The sequence below is a fragment of the Centroberyx gerrardi genome, chromosome 24, assembly GCF_048128805.1.
Source record: "Centroberyx gerrardi isolate f3 chromosome 24, fCenGer3.hap1.cur.20231027, whole genome shotgun sequence".
NCBI classification, from domain to species: Eukaryota; Metazoa; Chordata; class Actinopteri; order Beryciformes; family Berycidae; genus Centroberyx; species Centroberyx gerrardi.
Genome location: NC_136020.1, coordinates 20,272,625 through 20,286,342, shown reverse-complemented (window position 1 = coordinate 20,286,342; position 13,718 = coordinate 20,272,625). Strand labels below are relative to the sequence as shown.

General features: G+C 42.3%; 1 protein-coding gene across 5 annotated transcripts in view; it reads left to right on the top strand.

The window, feature by feature from the left end:
• The window catches only part of nap1l1 (nucleosome assembly protein 1-like 1), a 31,871-nt gene that overhangs the window by 8,940 nt on the left and 9,213 nt on the right, over nucleotides 1-13,718 (top strand). For 2 of the 5 annotated variants that reach the window (XM_071920002.2, XM_071920001.2), the window contains exons 3-7: nucleotides 594-682; nucleotides 3,699-3,801; nucleotides 7,369-7,510; nucleotides 10,717-10,797; nucleotides 12,706-12,834. In XM_071920002.2, the coding sequence (XP_071776103.1) occupies nucleotides 594-682; nucleotides 3,699-3,801; nucleotides 7,369-7,510; nucleotides 10,717-10,797; nucleotides 12,706-12,834 (544 nt within the window). Of the gene's footprint in view, nucleotides 1-593; nucleotides 683-3,698; nucleotides 3,802-7,368; nucleotides 7,511-10,716; nucleotides 10,810-12,705; nucleotides 12,835-13,718 lie in introns of all 5 variants that reach the window. The other 3 variants (XM_071920000.2, XM_071919998.2, XM_071920003.2) reach the window with 2 other exon arrangements.

Here is a 13,718-nt window from a genome sequence, read left to right as displayed (position 1 = left end):
GACCTTGACATCGGTCCAACAGGAGTGACGCTCCAGTGGCTGTCACACACCATGGGGATAGAGGTCCTCTGACACGTCTCGTTCTCACGCATACACACACACACACACACTCTCTCACACACACACACACACACCCTCTTCCACTGTTATCCATTGATTTTTCCCTCTGTGGTGCAGACTGACAGGAGGATGAGAGGCTGTGCAGGTGAAGCCTTGTTGCTTTCAGGATTGTGCTGTCCTGCAGTGCATTTTAAAAGCAGGGTGTCATGTTTCGGTGCGTGGAACAGCATTGTGGGTAAAAAAGACTCTAAAGCTGATTACTGCTTCAGTTTGAGAGCTCCTCGGCATCCCGTGGTCCTGAACGGGAGAGAGACCTTATTGTGTGTGTCAGCCGTTGCTGTAAGGTTGCGAGTTCGAACCCCGAAAATCCGGCTGGGGAATGTGAATGAGTAACTCTCTCCCTAAACATGCTAGACATGTTTTGGTGGCCGGTGTTAATTCCCTGCACTTATCAACAGTTTACAAACTATCTGTGATTTGGCTGACCCCCCCCCCCTTCTGCCTTCCCTCCCCCTGTGTGTCTCCCTGAGCAGCAAAGACCAAGCTGAGCTGGACCCGGCAGATATGGAGGACGTGGAAGAGGTGGAAGAGGAGGAGACGGGAGAAGACGTCAACAGCAAAGGTAGGCCCAGATCAAGATTTTGGTATAGTTTAACTGATTGCAAAGTATTGAAAGTTACCAAAAAGCTTCAAAAGTGTTACTTGTGCAGAGGAAATCAACTGAGTGTGGTCTGATTCTATTTATAAAATTAAATGGTATGTATCGACATGATTAGACAGAGAAGAAATCTATAGAAAATGTGCTTTCATCCAACAAAGATGGGTTTCACCAAAACTGTTGTTGGAGAACAAATGTCGAATCATTCAAGTGTTGGAATAAAAATGTCATTGCGGGAGCAGAGTAGAAGTCTGGGCTCTGTGAGCCTCTGCTTGGTATTTAGCTTGACATTAGGTTAACTTGGGATTTTGTTTTTTTTCTTCTGCCTGGCAAGGTTTTGAATTGTAGTTGAGAGCTGGAAGGCACTAATCCGTTCGATTTTATTTTGGGATCTAGATGCTGTTTATGCATCCTTTGATGTTCGATAAATGATTCAGATCGTTTCTCATATATTAGCCTGCTTCCAGCCCATTGTGGATAGAATTAGATGGCTGTTTGGCCTTGTCTATTTATAGCAAGTCTAAATAGTCTTTTAAAAACCAGACTTACAGAACACTCATTCCCGCTGCCTACGACAGATCTGTCGCTGCCACCACACACTCAGGAGAGCCTTGCATGAGGTCTAAAAGCCTAGTGAAGATTATAAATGCGTGAGTAATGCGGAGTTAAAGCTTGCCACTGTTCACATGCAGTACAAACTCTTGTTGGGGCCGCTCAGAAACATTCACATCACACATCGCACATTCACTCACCACGGCTGCTGTGAGACATCAGTCACAGACAGACTCGGAGGGACCCACAAATCGCAGCTGAAAAGATTTTGGGAAGTGAATTGATTTTTGAAACTTAAGGTGAAACTATGCCTCCTGGCTCCATGCTGTAAATTATACAGCAAACTCTCCTCTCCTCCCTCTACCTTATTCATTGTTGCAGGCGCTTGTTCCTCCTCCTCCTCCTGTGGAAACGGGGGATACATAACACCTAAACTGTTTCCTTAAAGATAGACAGGGGTAGCTTCTTCAAAATTCAGGGCTTGTGTAGATCAGTGGGTAGAGCATGGCACCAACACTGGCAAGGTTAGGGGAATTGAACCTCTAACCCTGCCAGTGTTAATACCATGCATACACTCAACATCTGAAATTCACTTTTTGGCTCACCTGCCACATGTTAGTAAACGAAAAATGTACCTGCCAAGAGTAATTTTTACCAGCCAAAATATGAATGTACATTTTTCATAGGATATCTGTTTTAAATTCCATTTTTTGGATAAAGTCAGGTACTGTGTGAAGCATTTAACAAAGAGACAAGAGAAGATTTAGAGTTTTACTTTAAAATTTGCTCGCTCACTCATACACTGCATCTTTTTGTATCTTTGTCTTCATTTTTTATTTTTAGTAGCCTTTGGTAGAGCCATTGTTTTGTAACATTTTAGTGTGTACTTAAGTCGGCGAGGACAAAATACAAGAACAGGCAAATACCAAAAGAGTGTGTATAACCAAGACATTCATTTCTTATCATCTCTAAAAAAAAAATAAAATAAATAAAAAATAAAAAGATAGCAGCCGGTGTGGCGGGTGACCCTTATTGATTAAACCACCAAATGCAAATTTTACTGTAGTTTGGCCCTGTGAACACTCATGGTACTTAAAAGCATCCACCAGAAAGCTTATGTTAGGTGATGCGAGACAAGCCCAGGTGCGTTTATTTGACTCGACGCCGACTCTTGGACAGTTGAGCTCTGCTGGCTGGAAGCAGGTTACAAGCAAAATGCCCAGGAAGTGTCAACAGTGGAAAAGCGACTTCCAATCCCTTTAATCTTCTCACCCGTCTGCAGCGATCTGACAGAGCTTTGATAGGTGCAAGCAACGTGTCGGACACTTAGGATTGTGCCGGCTGTCACCTGTCCGGTGCCTCGACAGGAGTGCACGCTTTTCTGCTGACTGCCACCCATTCCGTTTCTTCGCAGCATTTCGTGGGTTTAAATGAACAATAATCTGACTTGATTCGAGATATTGATCGAGTTCGGTACTTATTTTGACCCCGATGGGAAGCCTGGGTGCAGCAATGCATAGAAACCCAACGCAAAATACGCAGGAAACATCAGACACATTAAATAAACACATTAAGACACATCAAATGAACAACACCAAGTGCAGAAAACGGAAAAAGGAATTGGAGACACGAGGTGGAGAGCATATCTGTTACAGTTAAGTGGGTTTACAGCATGTGGAACAAATACAAAAACAAAACCACTTGAGTCTGTTTGAAGTTCTCTGTTTAGGAGTTGCTGCACGTAAACGCCTTATCTTGTTTACAATACCCAGGATAAGCTCATATGCCAAATATTAGAAACTGGAATGATGGCTGGGACGTTCCTGTATGAGCCCCGGTGTGTTTATGTGTACATGGATATTTGTGGTCGGGATATTAAGATACACTAAAATGACTTGAACCTGGGTATGGGAAAGTATCTGTAATATTCTGTGTATATAAATACTCCCGCTGGTGAGATTCGTAATGACTTAAGGTGCCACAAATAATTCACAGAGTATAAACTAATTCATAATGTATGTGAGTCACTAATCTGTAAAACACTGCCAGGCTGTGAAGTAGTGTTGCACAATTTGACAACATATTGCAATCGCACTATTGACTTCTGCAAAATCCAAATCACAGGAGGCTACAGTTTTTAACAAAGGGTGAAAAATGTTTGACAGCTTTGCTAAACAAGGTGTTCTTGCTCTGTGCATGATTCCTGGCCTACAAGTCAAGTTGCATGTTGGAGCAAAGCTTTCATTTAATTCAGCCAACCTCCCACTCAATTCTTATCAGAAGAATCTTTTTGTTTTTCTATGCCTCTGAAATGTTTTAGACGTGTTTAAGCTACAATATGATTCATAACAACTGTTTCCTTCCCAGCAGAGTGATTAACTGGCCTGTCTTCATACTGTACTCTTGACTTGTGTGTGTGTGTCCTCAGCTCGTCAGCTGACGGTGCAGATGATGCAGAATCCACAGATCCTGGCTGCGCTGCAGGAGAGGCTTGATGGTCTGGTTGGTTCGCCGTCAGGCTACATGGAGAGGTGAGACATCTTCATCTCATTTTTGGTGACTGCTTTATTCATTCCCAAAGGAGGAATTCGTCTTTTTTGTTTTTTTGCTTGCCCCCTTCCAGAGTCGGCTACAGAGCAGCACCCCCCCCCCCCCCCCCCCCCCCGGAGCTTGTAGAGATTCAGTGTCTTGCTCAAGGACACTAAAGCAGGGCAGATGCTTTTCATGGGGGTTCTCTGTTTACCAGCCAAAATAATGAATATACATTTTCAATCGAAATGTCACCCTATCACCCGTTTTCAGTGCCATTTTGAGTGTAGAATCAGATGCTGTGTGAAACATTCAAGACACAAGTGAAGATGTAGTTTTAAATTTAAAACTTGCTCAGCCACTTAAACAATGGCTCTTTTTCTGCTATGCATCACTACATAAGAATAACTTCAAGTTTCAACCAGCGTTAGGTTAGTTTACCCTCTAGACAGCAGAGAAACGGAAGGAAAAACGTTTGCAGAAGTTTAGATGTTGCCAAATTTCAGACCCTGCTCTCTACTCACCACTCTACCTTGTTGCCCCATAAACACATAACCCTAACCTACAAACCCCAGAGGCTTAGCTTAATTTCAGGACTTATGCTTATTTGAAGTATAATCTTCCCGTTTTACGCATGCTTGTTTCAGAGCAGTGAAAATGAACTAGGAAAGCGACTGTAAATCCCTTTTTAAATCTCCTCAGCTGTCTGTAGTGATCCTGTTTTGACCCTACAGTGTTCATAGGTGCAAGCAGCAGTCGGACACTTCGGGTTGTGCCGACTCTCACCTGGCTGGTACAACAGCTGTGCACAGTAATCGACTGCTACCTATTCTGTTCCCTTGCAAGCAGCGGCTTCGCATGCATGTTAATATTCAAACTTAATTCTGCATACTGGCATATGCAACAACCTGCAAAGTCAGCACGCTGAAAAAGCCCATTAATCAGATGGTGGCGACGTGTCCGCTGCAGGTGGAGCATCGCCGCCGGAGTCTGGCTTTAGGTGTTTCAGCACTCGGGGCCTCCTTCACTGTGCAGGCTGTTAACCCCTCTTTAACCATGTGTTTGTACCTAGACGCACACAGGTCATCTGAGTGCATGTGGGGTACAGTTAACCAACCACCAATGCCACCAATTTATGCCTGTCAACATTAGTTATTGACTTAGCATTTTGCAGTTTGGCAGCGAAGACGGCCAGATATTAAAAGGCAAAATGGCAAACATTATGACTGGCTAGCAGAAACACAAGCGTTCAGATGTGGGTCACCATCAAACGTATGAGGTTTGGATGGGAACCTACATGTGTGGTACAAGTATAATATTTTCCAGTATAATATTCCTGTAAATGTTTTCCTGTATTCAAACTACTTCAGAGTAGAAGTGCCAATGAAGGCTACGTTTTGTTTTTGAACTCACAGGATGATATCTGTTGTTGATGTAAGAATTTATACTTATCCTACTGTTGCAGTAACACTGGCTCTGGGTAAGAGGATCAGCTAAATATATCAGCTAGATGCCTAAAATGTTAACATGTGACTTAAGAATTGAGAGGTAGGGTCAGTGACTGTAGTGATTTCCAAGACTGTGTGAATGTAGCGGTGCGTCTTGGCTAGCAGGCTTTGCTACCCACTGCTGTTTTCCTCAGCAAAACCATCAGCAAGTGGCTCTTTGATCAACTTGTCAAGCATTTGGCAGTCCTCAACAAACTCTCAGGCTCACCAGTCGCAACATCCAAGCACTGGAAACCAAAGATGTATTCCCTTGCCAGAATAGCGCAGGCGTTTTAATTTACCGTACTGCAGAGAAACTTAATTCTGTGTAGCCTCACTGCAGCTCCCAATGCCTGGTGACTGCGTTTACTAAATGTCTGAGGAAGCTACATGCCGCTAAATTTTGTCTGTGACTAGAGAATCTGTCCGTTTTAAAAGTCATGTTGACAATTAAGCAGCCATGGAATATTCTTAAAATTTGTGCAGGAAAATGGTGAAAGTGGATTAACTTGGGAACCACCAAGTGCTGCGGCCAGTAGATAAAGAAGCTATGTTTCCTGTCTGATAACCAAAATGGATCCAAGATTTTTTGAGTTTTACTCTAGATTTTGTTTATTTGTACATGCAAGTGATTTAAAAACTTAGAAACAGCAAAAATGCAAACTGCAGGTGAGACATAGGAACTGGAGATGCTTATAAAAACATTTCACCCCAATAGAAAAACAGGTAAACATGACAGACTTGAGGGGAACTGAGCACAGAAACTAAATGACATTGATAGCACTCAGCATAGAGGTAAATGGTACAAAACATAATGCATAAATACCAAGCAAGTTAAATAAAATCATTTGGAAGATCTGGCTTTCTTCTGTTGGAGAGCAGCTCATGTCACAAGGTGGCGCCGTTCCCTTGTCGCTGTCCAGGAAGTCAACACGGGTCTCGCAAAGTATGCAAAGTAAATTTGATAATTCCCAGGTCTTAATTTGTTGTCAGGAATAACTTTCAGTTCTGGAGTATAGTGAGCTAGATGCCAGTCATCTTACCCACCCACTATCGACATAGTGATCACCAAATAAAATCTTTTCCAGCCAAGAAATGAAGAGCTGGAAAATCAAGGCATTTTGAATTTTCAAAAGTTTAGGAAACCTCATCTATTGCATCTTTCACACCAGCAGCCGGGCCATGATGCCCCAAGAATAAACCAATAAATCTGTGTGCAAACATGACATAATTTCTTCAGTCTGCTGTTAAATGAAGCAAATCTCAGTAAAACCTGTTCTTGGCATAGTTTCCCTCAGTTTAAAGTGGGCAGTTGGATGGCCACCCTGAGTTATTGGAGAACCTCTGGGGAAAGTGCTGCTCTGCGGTGTGCTGCTCAGCTGAAAAGCTCTCAGCAGATTAACTTCTGAGGCAGAGTCCTGTATGGTGACATTTTCCCCCAGTGAGCTCAGGTGCTGCTGTGTTGAACTTTAGAAGCTCAGGGAAGCAAAATGTCCATCTTTGAATCCCAAGTTGCACAATCGTTCTGCACAATTAGGGCTATAATTACGGTCTGATTATTTACACTAGATGATAGATATTGGATCATCATTTTTATTTGCAGCTAATTATTACTTGACAGTTTATAGAACGATCATTTTACTGCACTTCTGCCGTCTTAACATCTTGACTGTTTTCATTATTTCAGTGGATTGTCTGAGTGAAATGAATTGTTTTTCCAGCATGCCAATATTCTGCGATTGAAATGGCAGCAAGAGGTGTTCAATATCCAGATATTATGTAATGTGACATTAGTAAACTGCACACAGCACGCTCATGTTTACCAACCCGGGCCGCTCTGTGATGCTTTATACCAAAGGGACGTGGTAATTGGGCCAATCAACTGAGTCTCAGTTAGTGGGAATGGGATGCACTTTGTAATTTAGGCTAGTAAAACGGCTAGGTTTTTGCAATTTAAATTACAAGACATGATTATACAGTAAGTTCTTCAGGCCTACCACCTCATGGACAAGCTATTCAGATGACCGATCAGCCTTTTTACAGGATTGTTATTTCATGTGCTCCATGCCTGTCGTCCCACAGTTTACCAAAGGTCGTAAAGAGACGCGTCAACGCCCTCAAGAACCTCCAGGTCAAATGCGCTCACATCGAGGCCAAGTTCTACGAGGAAGTCCACGAGCTGGAGAGAAAGTACGCAGCCCTCTACCAGCCCCTCTTCGACAAAGTACGTTCTCCATACTTATTATACTTCTTGACAATCTTGAGGACTCGGCATTTTCGATACTGATGCGGTTCTGATGGGTCAGATTTGATTCCAGTTCTAAAATTATGAATTCAATACCTCTTTGTTGTTCTATATTTGATATGGGTGAATTATTTTCTGTAACTTTTGTACATTTATATCTAAATCTATCTAAATAGAATGAGACTATACTCGGTGGATTTCCTCAAAATGACCACAAATCTCCATTGAATTCCCGTTGAAAGAATCCCAACATTTTGATATCTTGAAATTGATATTGATACCAAAGATTGTTACGTTACAGATGGGTATCATTTTTCAATACCAGCATTAGCCATTGATTAGGGTGCGCTGTTGATGATTTCTGTTGTCATGGAAAACTTTGAAAAGTTACGAAATTCAGTTTTCCAGACGAGGACAAATTAGAGGAAATGATACACACGGCAAACATTTTGGAATTGTCATGGAAAATACTTCTGAATCTCCTCAAATAGTGTTTTTAAACCTTTTATTTATCCATGAAAGCTGATTTGAACAAAAATCGCTCTTTTTCTTGCACCAGCCTTCCTTTCATTCACAGTTTCATTCACACACACACCGCTGCTGGTCACTGAGCAGCTCCACTGGAGCAGTTAATTGCCCTCAAGCAAGGCACCTAACCCCCAGCTGGAGGGACGGAGGGAGGGGGGGAGGGGGGGGCAGGGGGTTCCTCATTCACAAGCCCCAGCCCAGATTCTCCTGGCTGGTCTGGAGGGTTACGCTCAAACTGGCAACCTTCCAGTCACAAGCCAGCTTCTCTAACCTCTAGGCTCCTGCGGCCCGCTATGCATAAGGTCCAGCTTCACTATTGGTGGAAATTGGCTAATAAGTAAATTTCTAGCCAAATATTAGCCGTAGCTAGCTAAAATCTGAAATGCTCCAATGACCTTCATCAACAACGAGCCAATGTTAACATTATCATAGAAATTGAGCTAAATGTCACGGATTAATCAAGGAAAAAGTCTTAAAATATAATTTCCAGGCCTGCAAAAGTTCGGAATCATCATGGAAAATGATCCTGAACCTTTTCAAACGATCAAATAATTTAAGGCCAAGCGTCTCATTTGAAATTGCATCTGGAGCAACTGAGGGGCTTTTGAATGGACGCCTATAAAAGATGACCGCATTCAGTAGAGAACTTCCCCTCATTGTATTCTGTGCAGCTGGACGAGAAAACCTGAGACTGTCGGCATTTGCATTGTTGAATCCATAACACTGCGGATGATGGATTCTCTCAGCATCTGTAGCCTTGATCAGGCTGCCATGTTTATGCAGAAATCTGTAGTGCTGCTCCTCCAGTGGAAGCAGCCTCCCTCTCCATCGCCCCCCCTCCTCCTCCTCCTCCTCCTCCTCCTCCTATCTGCTCTTTGAAGCTCACTCAAGATTTAGCAGGAGCGTCTCTGAATTTTTTTAAAAAAAAAAGGAAGCTTAGGCCGTTCCAGTGATCCATTTTGGAGCCCAGATTATAAAATGGGATCGTTACGGTTCTCCGCTGTAAAGCATGGCCTCTTGTGGCCTACTGCTTATATACAGTATATATAACACTACTGCCACTGAAAATCCTTGTAACACAAATTTAGGTTTATTTATTTTCACTTGAACTGGATGTTTTCCATGGTGCTGTAGCACAAGAATTCCCCATAGGTTTCATAGATGTGTGTTGGGCTCTGCAGATGGTAGTTTTTAAGATTTTATCCATGGGAACCCCCCATCTGTTGTCAGATTTTGTGAAGATTACATAATTGTATAGTTTAGAGGAGATGCCAGTGGAGAGAATGAACCCTATGATCAAAATAGGCAGACTGACATTCTCACATAGTGCTATCTTGGTGGGAATGAAACAAGGGTAAAAGTGAAAATTCAGCTTTCATTTTGCTTAGGATTTCCACAAACCTCAAGGACCCCAACTTGAAATCCACTATGAAACCAACGCGAAACGCCATGATGACATTTCCCAAATGCCTGTTTGTCAGTCTGAAAATTAGGGTCTTTCTCTTGATTTGGGAGACTTTCATTTTTTGCAATGGGAAGAAGAAGGGGGATATGGTGAAGAAGAGCCAGGTTTGGCTGTGGTGCGCACAGCAACAAGCAGAATCCGCTGCCAAACGGCAGTCTTGGGGAAATAATGCGTCTTCTTGGCAGAGCGGCTCTTATTGTATTTATTTTGGTTTCCACAACGTCCGTTTTTGTTTCTTGTGGTATTTTCTTCCCCCTGCTTTTGCTTCTCCCCCCCCCCCCCCCCCCCCTCTAGATCTCGGCATTACAGTAAAAGTTGTATTTTCAGTAAATGGGATCAGTCAGGATTTTTGGACACAACTCTCATTCACTTCTAATGGGGAAATCCGGGTTTTGTTGTTTTGCTCGTGTGTTCCTGGTCACACACCTCAGACTTGAGGACTTGATGGTGATAGTTCAGTTAAAGCGTTACATGTTGTAAGTGATGATTTTTTCCCCAAACTGAAATTTACTCGAATTTTTTGATATCGGGGTTAATTTACTCAAAGTTGTGACACAATGAGATCCAGCCTGCGGTCTTCTTCAAATCAGATAAACTGTTGAAACACTTATTTCTGTATTTGTTTATCGCATCGATGTGCTCACAGAAAGCCCTGACACAAACTGTTATTCTCTCTCTCCATTTGCTGAGAGCAAAAGATGCTGAGATGCATGTAGTGACACATAATGACACATGTCCTGTACCATGTTGTCATTTGTGTAAAAAAACTGCTGTTTGTTACTGGAACCAGGAGGTCAGCGTTTTCCAAGACCTTTTTCACACATGCGCACATTTAAAAAGCAGATGAAATCGGGCTAATGTGTGCACATGTTACCTGGGTCATGTTTACATTTTACTCTGAGTTAGATAATCAAAGGTGTTAACCTGCCAGTTGCTATAGTCATATTGGAGTATGGCATTAATCAGGTTAAGATCCAATTATGTCCCTTGTGCACATATGAGAGCTATTATGGACTTTAGGTACAAATACGCCTACCTCTGCTTTTACCACTGTTGCATTGCTCTTTTATTTTATTTGTGTTTTTCATAAGTATTGGATGGCACAAATAAAATGCATCATTAAAGGGATAGTTTGCATGAGTTTGGTGTCACAGGTACAAACTTTAACATGACTCCTTTCTGTTCCTCACAGAGAAGCGACATAGTGAAAGCAGCCTACGAGCCCACGGACGAAGAATGTGAATGGAAGGCAGATGAGGAGGAAGAGCTGACAGTAAGTAAGCAGGTACAGGTGACTTCTCTGCCTGCATGCCTCCTCTCTTTGACTGCAACCACAGACTGAATACCGAGCTATCTACCGAATATCATTTTACACTTAATGCATGTAGCTCAAGACTCTTATCCAGATCATCGCATGAGTGCAACAGGAGAATAAGCTCCAATTCCTAGATTGGCAACGCTGAACACAACCGGTAGTAAAGAGCCGGGGATTAATATTTTTTTTCCATCACTATGACTGATTTCGGTCGTCTGGATTCCAGCGAAGCACTAGACTGGATGAAGTTCAGTGTAGATCCGCTAAAAAGTGGAGTAGAGTGACGTTTTGTGAGAGAGCCAAAAATAATACAGGCAAGTGGAGCCGCCTGCATCATTTCATTGATCTACAAATCACTTCCCATCCAAAATACAAAGTCCTATCCTGTTTAATTTGATTATTTCAGGCGGGCGGAGCGCCTACCTGCCTGTATCCATCTCAGACAAGCCTTATGACAGAGAACATATCTAGCCTCGTACACAATATACTCCCAGATGAATTCTCAGATATTTTCTTTGCGCCTGTATGTTATGTAGGCGTTTTGTGCGAGCTAATACTTTTCATGGTCAAGTCAACCCCGACTGTGGGTAAAAACAACTTAAATTTTGCTGTCTGCATCTCTCCTCTCATTCTGACTTGAGTTGAACGCTCTGATTTTCGTCTGAACGGAAGGTCAAAAATATATTCTTCGAAAGATGAGTCACTGAAAATTTGAAGACATTGCTCTTTCTTCTCGATTTTTATAAATGGAGTTTCAAGAAAACTCGATAGTTTCTTCTCCAGGTTCTGATGGCAGGCCAAGTAACATGTGAACAGAAGAATAAAGTGCAGTACCAAACGATTTGCTGGTAGTCGACTCCCAAGAACCTGTGAACTACTCTGCAACTAACATTACTTCTCAGCATCAAACGCCAGGGTCCACAAAGTAATAAAAAATTCCTTAACATGTTGCATTGTAAAGACATTTTGCCAGTCAGAAAATTAATGTTTTGAAACGAGGCCTAGGATTGTGGCGAGAATACTTGGAACTACATTAACTTTCAGATTTCTCCAGCTTTCACTTGGGAGAAAAAAGAAAGAAATACTGATTTGATGTATATTCCGATAACTGTCATTCTTGACCGATATGAAAAATTGTATTGTGATAAAATTTTTGGCCGTATTGCGCAGCTCTATTTTTCAATATATTTTCACTCTTAAGATAAGACCATATTGTTGCAAGTAGAGGAAGACGGAGGAGTGGGTTCATGAGTCAGTGGGGAGAGGGTGAAGTGACGTACTTCTTCAAGAAATGAGTTACACTTCCAGAGGCTTCATAGTTAATTAGTTACACGATCAGACCGAGTATCCCTTGCATTTTCATCATTTAGCTGACACTCCTCTAGACAGACTTGCAATACGTGCAGCAGTAGAATAAGCTTCAATTCCTAGATCACCCGCATTACAGCTAGCCAATCGATGGAACAAAATATTCCCGTGACATCACCGAAATCAATCAGTGACCGGAAAACTACCAGACTTCAGGCTGGTCTTGTGATATAAATAAGTTTGCCATTTTTCTGTTTTGATTTGTCTGCTACAGCAACCGCCTTTTTAAAGATGATTGAAATGGAGATTTTAATTTTGTTGTGGCGTTGAATGGAGCTTATTCTCCCACTCTGGTGTTTGTTCCTCCTGTTGTTTAGCCTTTAATCTTTAAAGTGTGGGTGGTGAAGGTTCTCTTCTTTCATACGGTGTCGCATGTGAACGGGGAAAAAAATGGACGCTCGTTTTTTTGCAGTGCCCTATTTTGAAGAGGAGATCTGTGTCTTTTCCCTCCCTCTATCTCCCCCTTTTCCTCCCTCCTGCTTCCTTTCTTTCTATCAGGAGGAGATGAAGGAGAAGGCCAAGGTGGAGGAGGAGAAGAAGGACGAGGAGAAGGAAGACCCCAAAGGAATCCCCGAGTTCTGGTTAACGGTTTTCAAGAACGTCGACCTGCTCAGCGACATGCTGCAGGTAGGTCCGCCCAGACCGCCGGCGGAGAGGCAGGAAAATGGGTCAGACAGCTGCTGCTCCCAGCAAAGGGAAATCAGGCTTTGCTGCCACCTACTGGCCAAGTTCTGTATGGAGTAAAGGTTTTCAATCAATCGTGTGTCATGGAGATCCAACCAAACACTACAGCAGCTGATTTCACTGAGTAGTTCCACCTCTGGCTTAAGGTGTGCTCTGCGATTACGTCTGTAGAAGTCACCGCTCACCCTTGCTTTGTTTGGTGTGTAAAATACAATAAAACATCTTCAATAGAAAACAGGTGATTCGCACTCAAAAAGAACTGTTTTCCAAACCTTTTATGTTCATTTTTTTACATTTGTATAAATGCAGAAGGAACATCATGCACATACGTTTCGGCTGGTGCCTTCTTCAGTCTTGCAGTGCATCTGCAATTAAATCAGCTTGATTTACTTTGTTATTTTTTTGTGGGTTATACATTGATTTGTGCTGCAGTGGTCACTAATTAGTGATGCATAGGGGCATTAAATAAACCTGTGTTTTGACAGTTCTTTGCACCCTGATGAACAGAGGAGAGAGTCACCTTGGATCCTTTTGTTTCTAATTTTGTTTGCAATTGACAACATCCCTTTTTTCCAAATGGCACCTCTCCTACTATTTTTGAAGCCATGGACTCAAAAGCATTCCTTTTTTTAATATTTTTTGTTGAACAGCTGCTGCAGTGTTTGATTGGAATGAAAACCTGCAGACTCTTTGGGTGTCGATGGCAAAGAGCTTTACAGAAAACAAAGGACGCACAAACAAAGATGACAGAAAGTAGAGATGGACCAAATGCAATTATAACTGAATATGTTGTAGACACTTTGCTAAAAGCGACCCTAACAAAAACA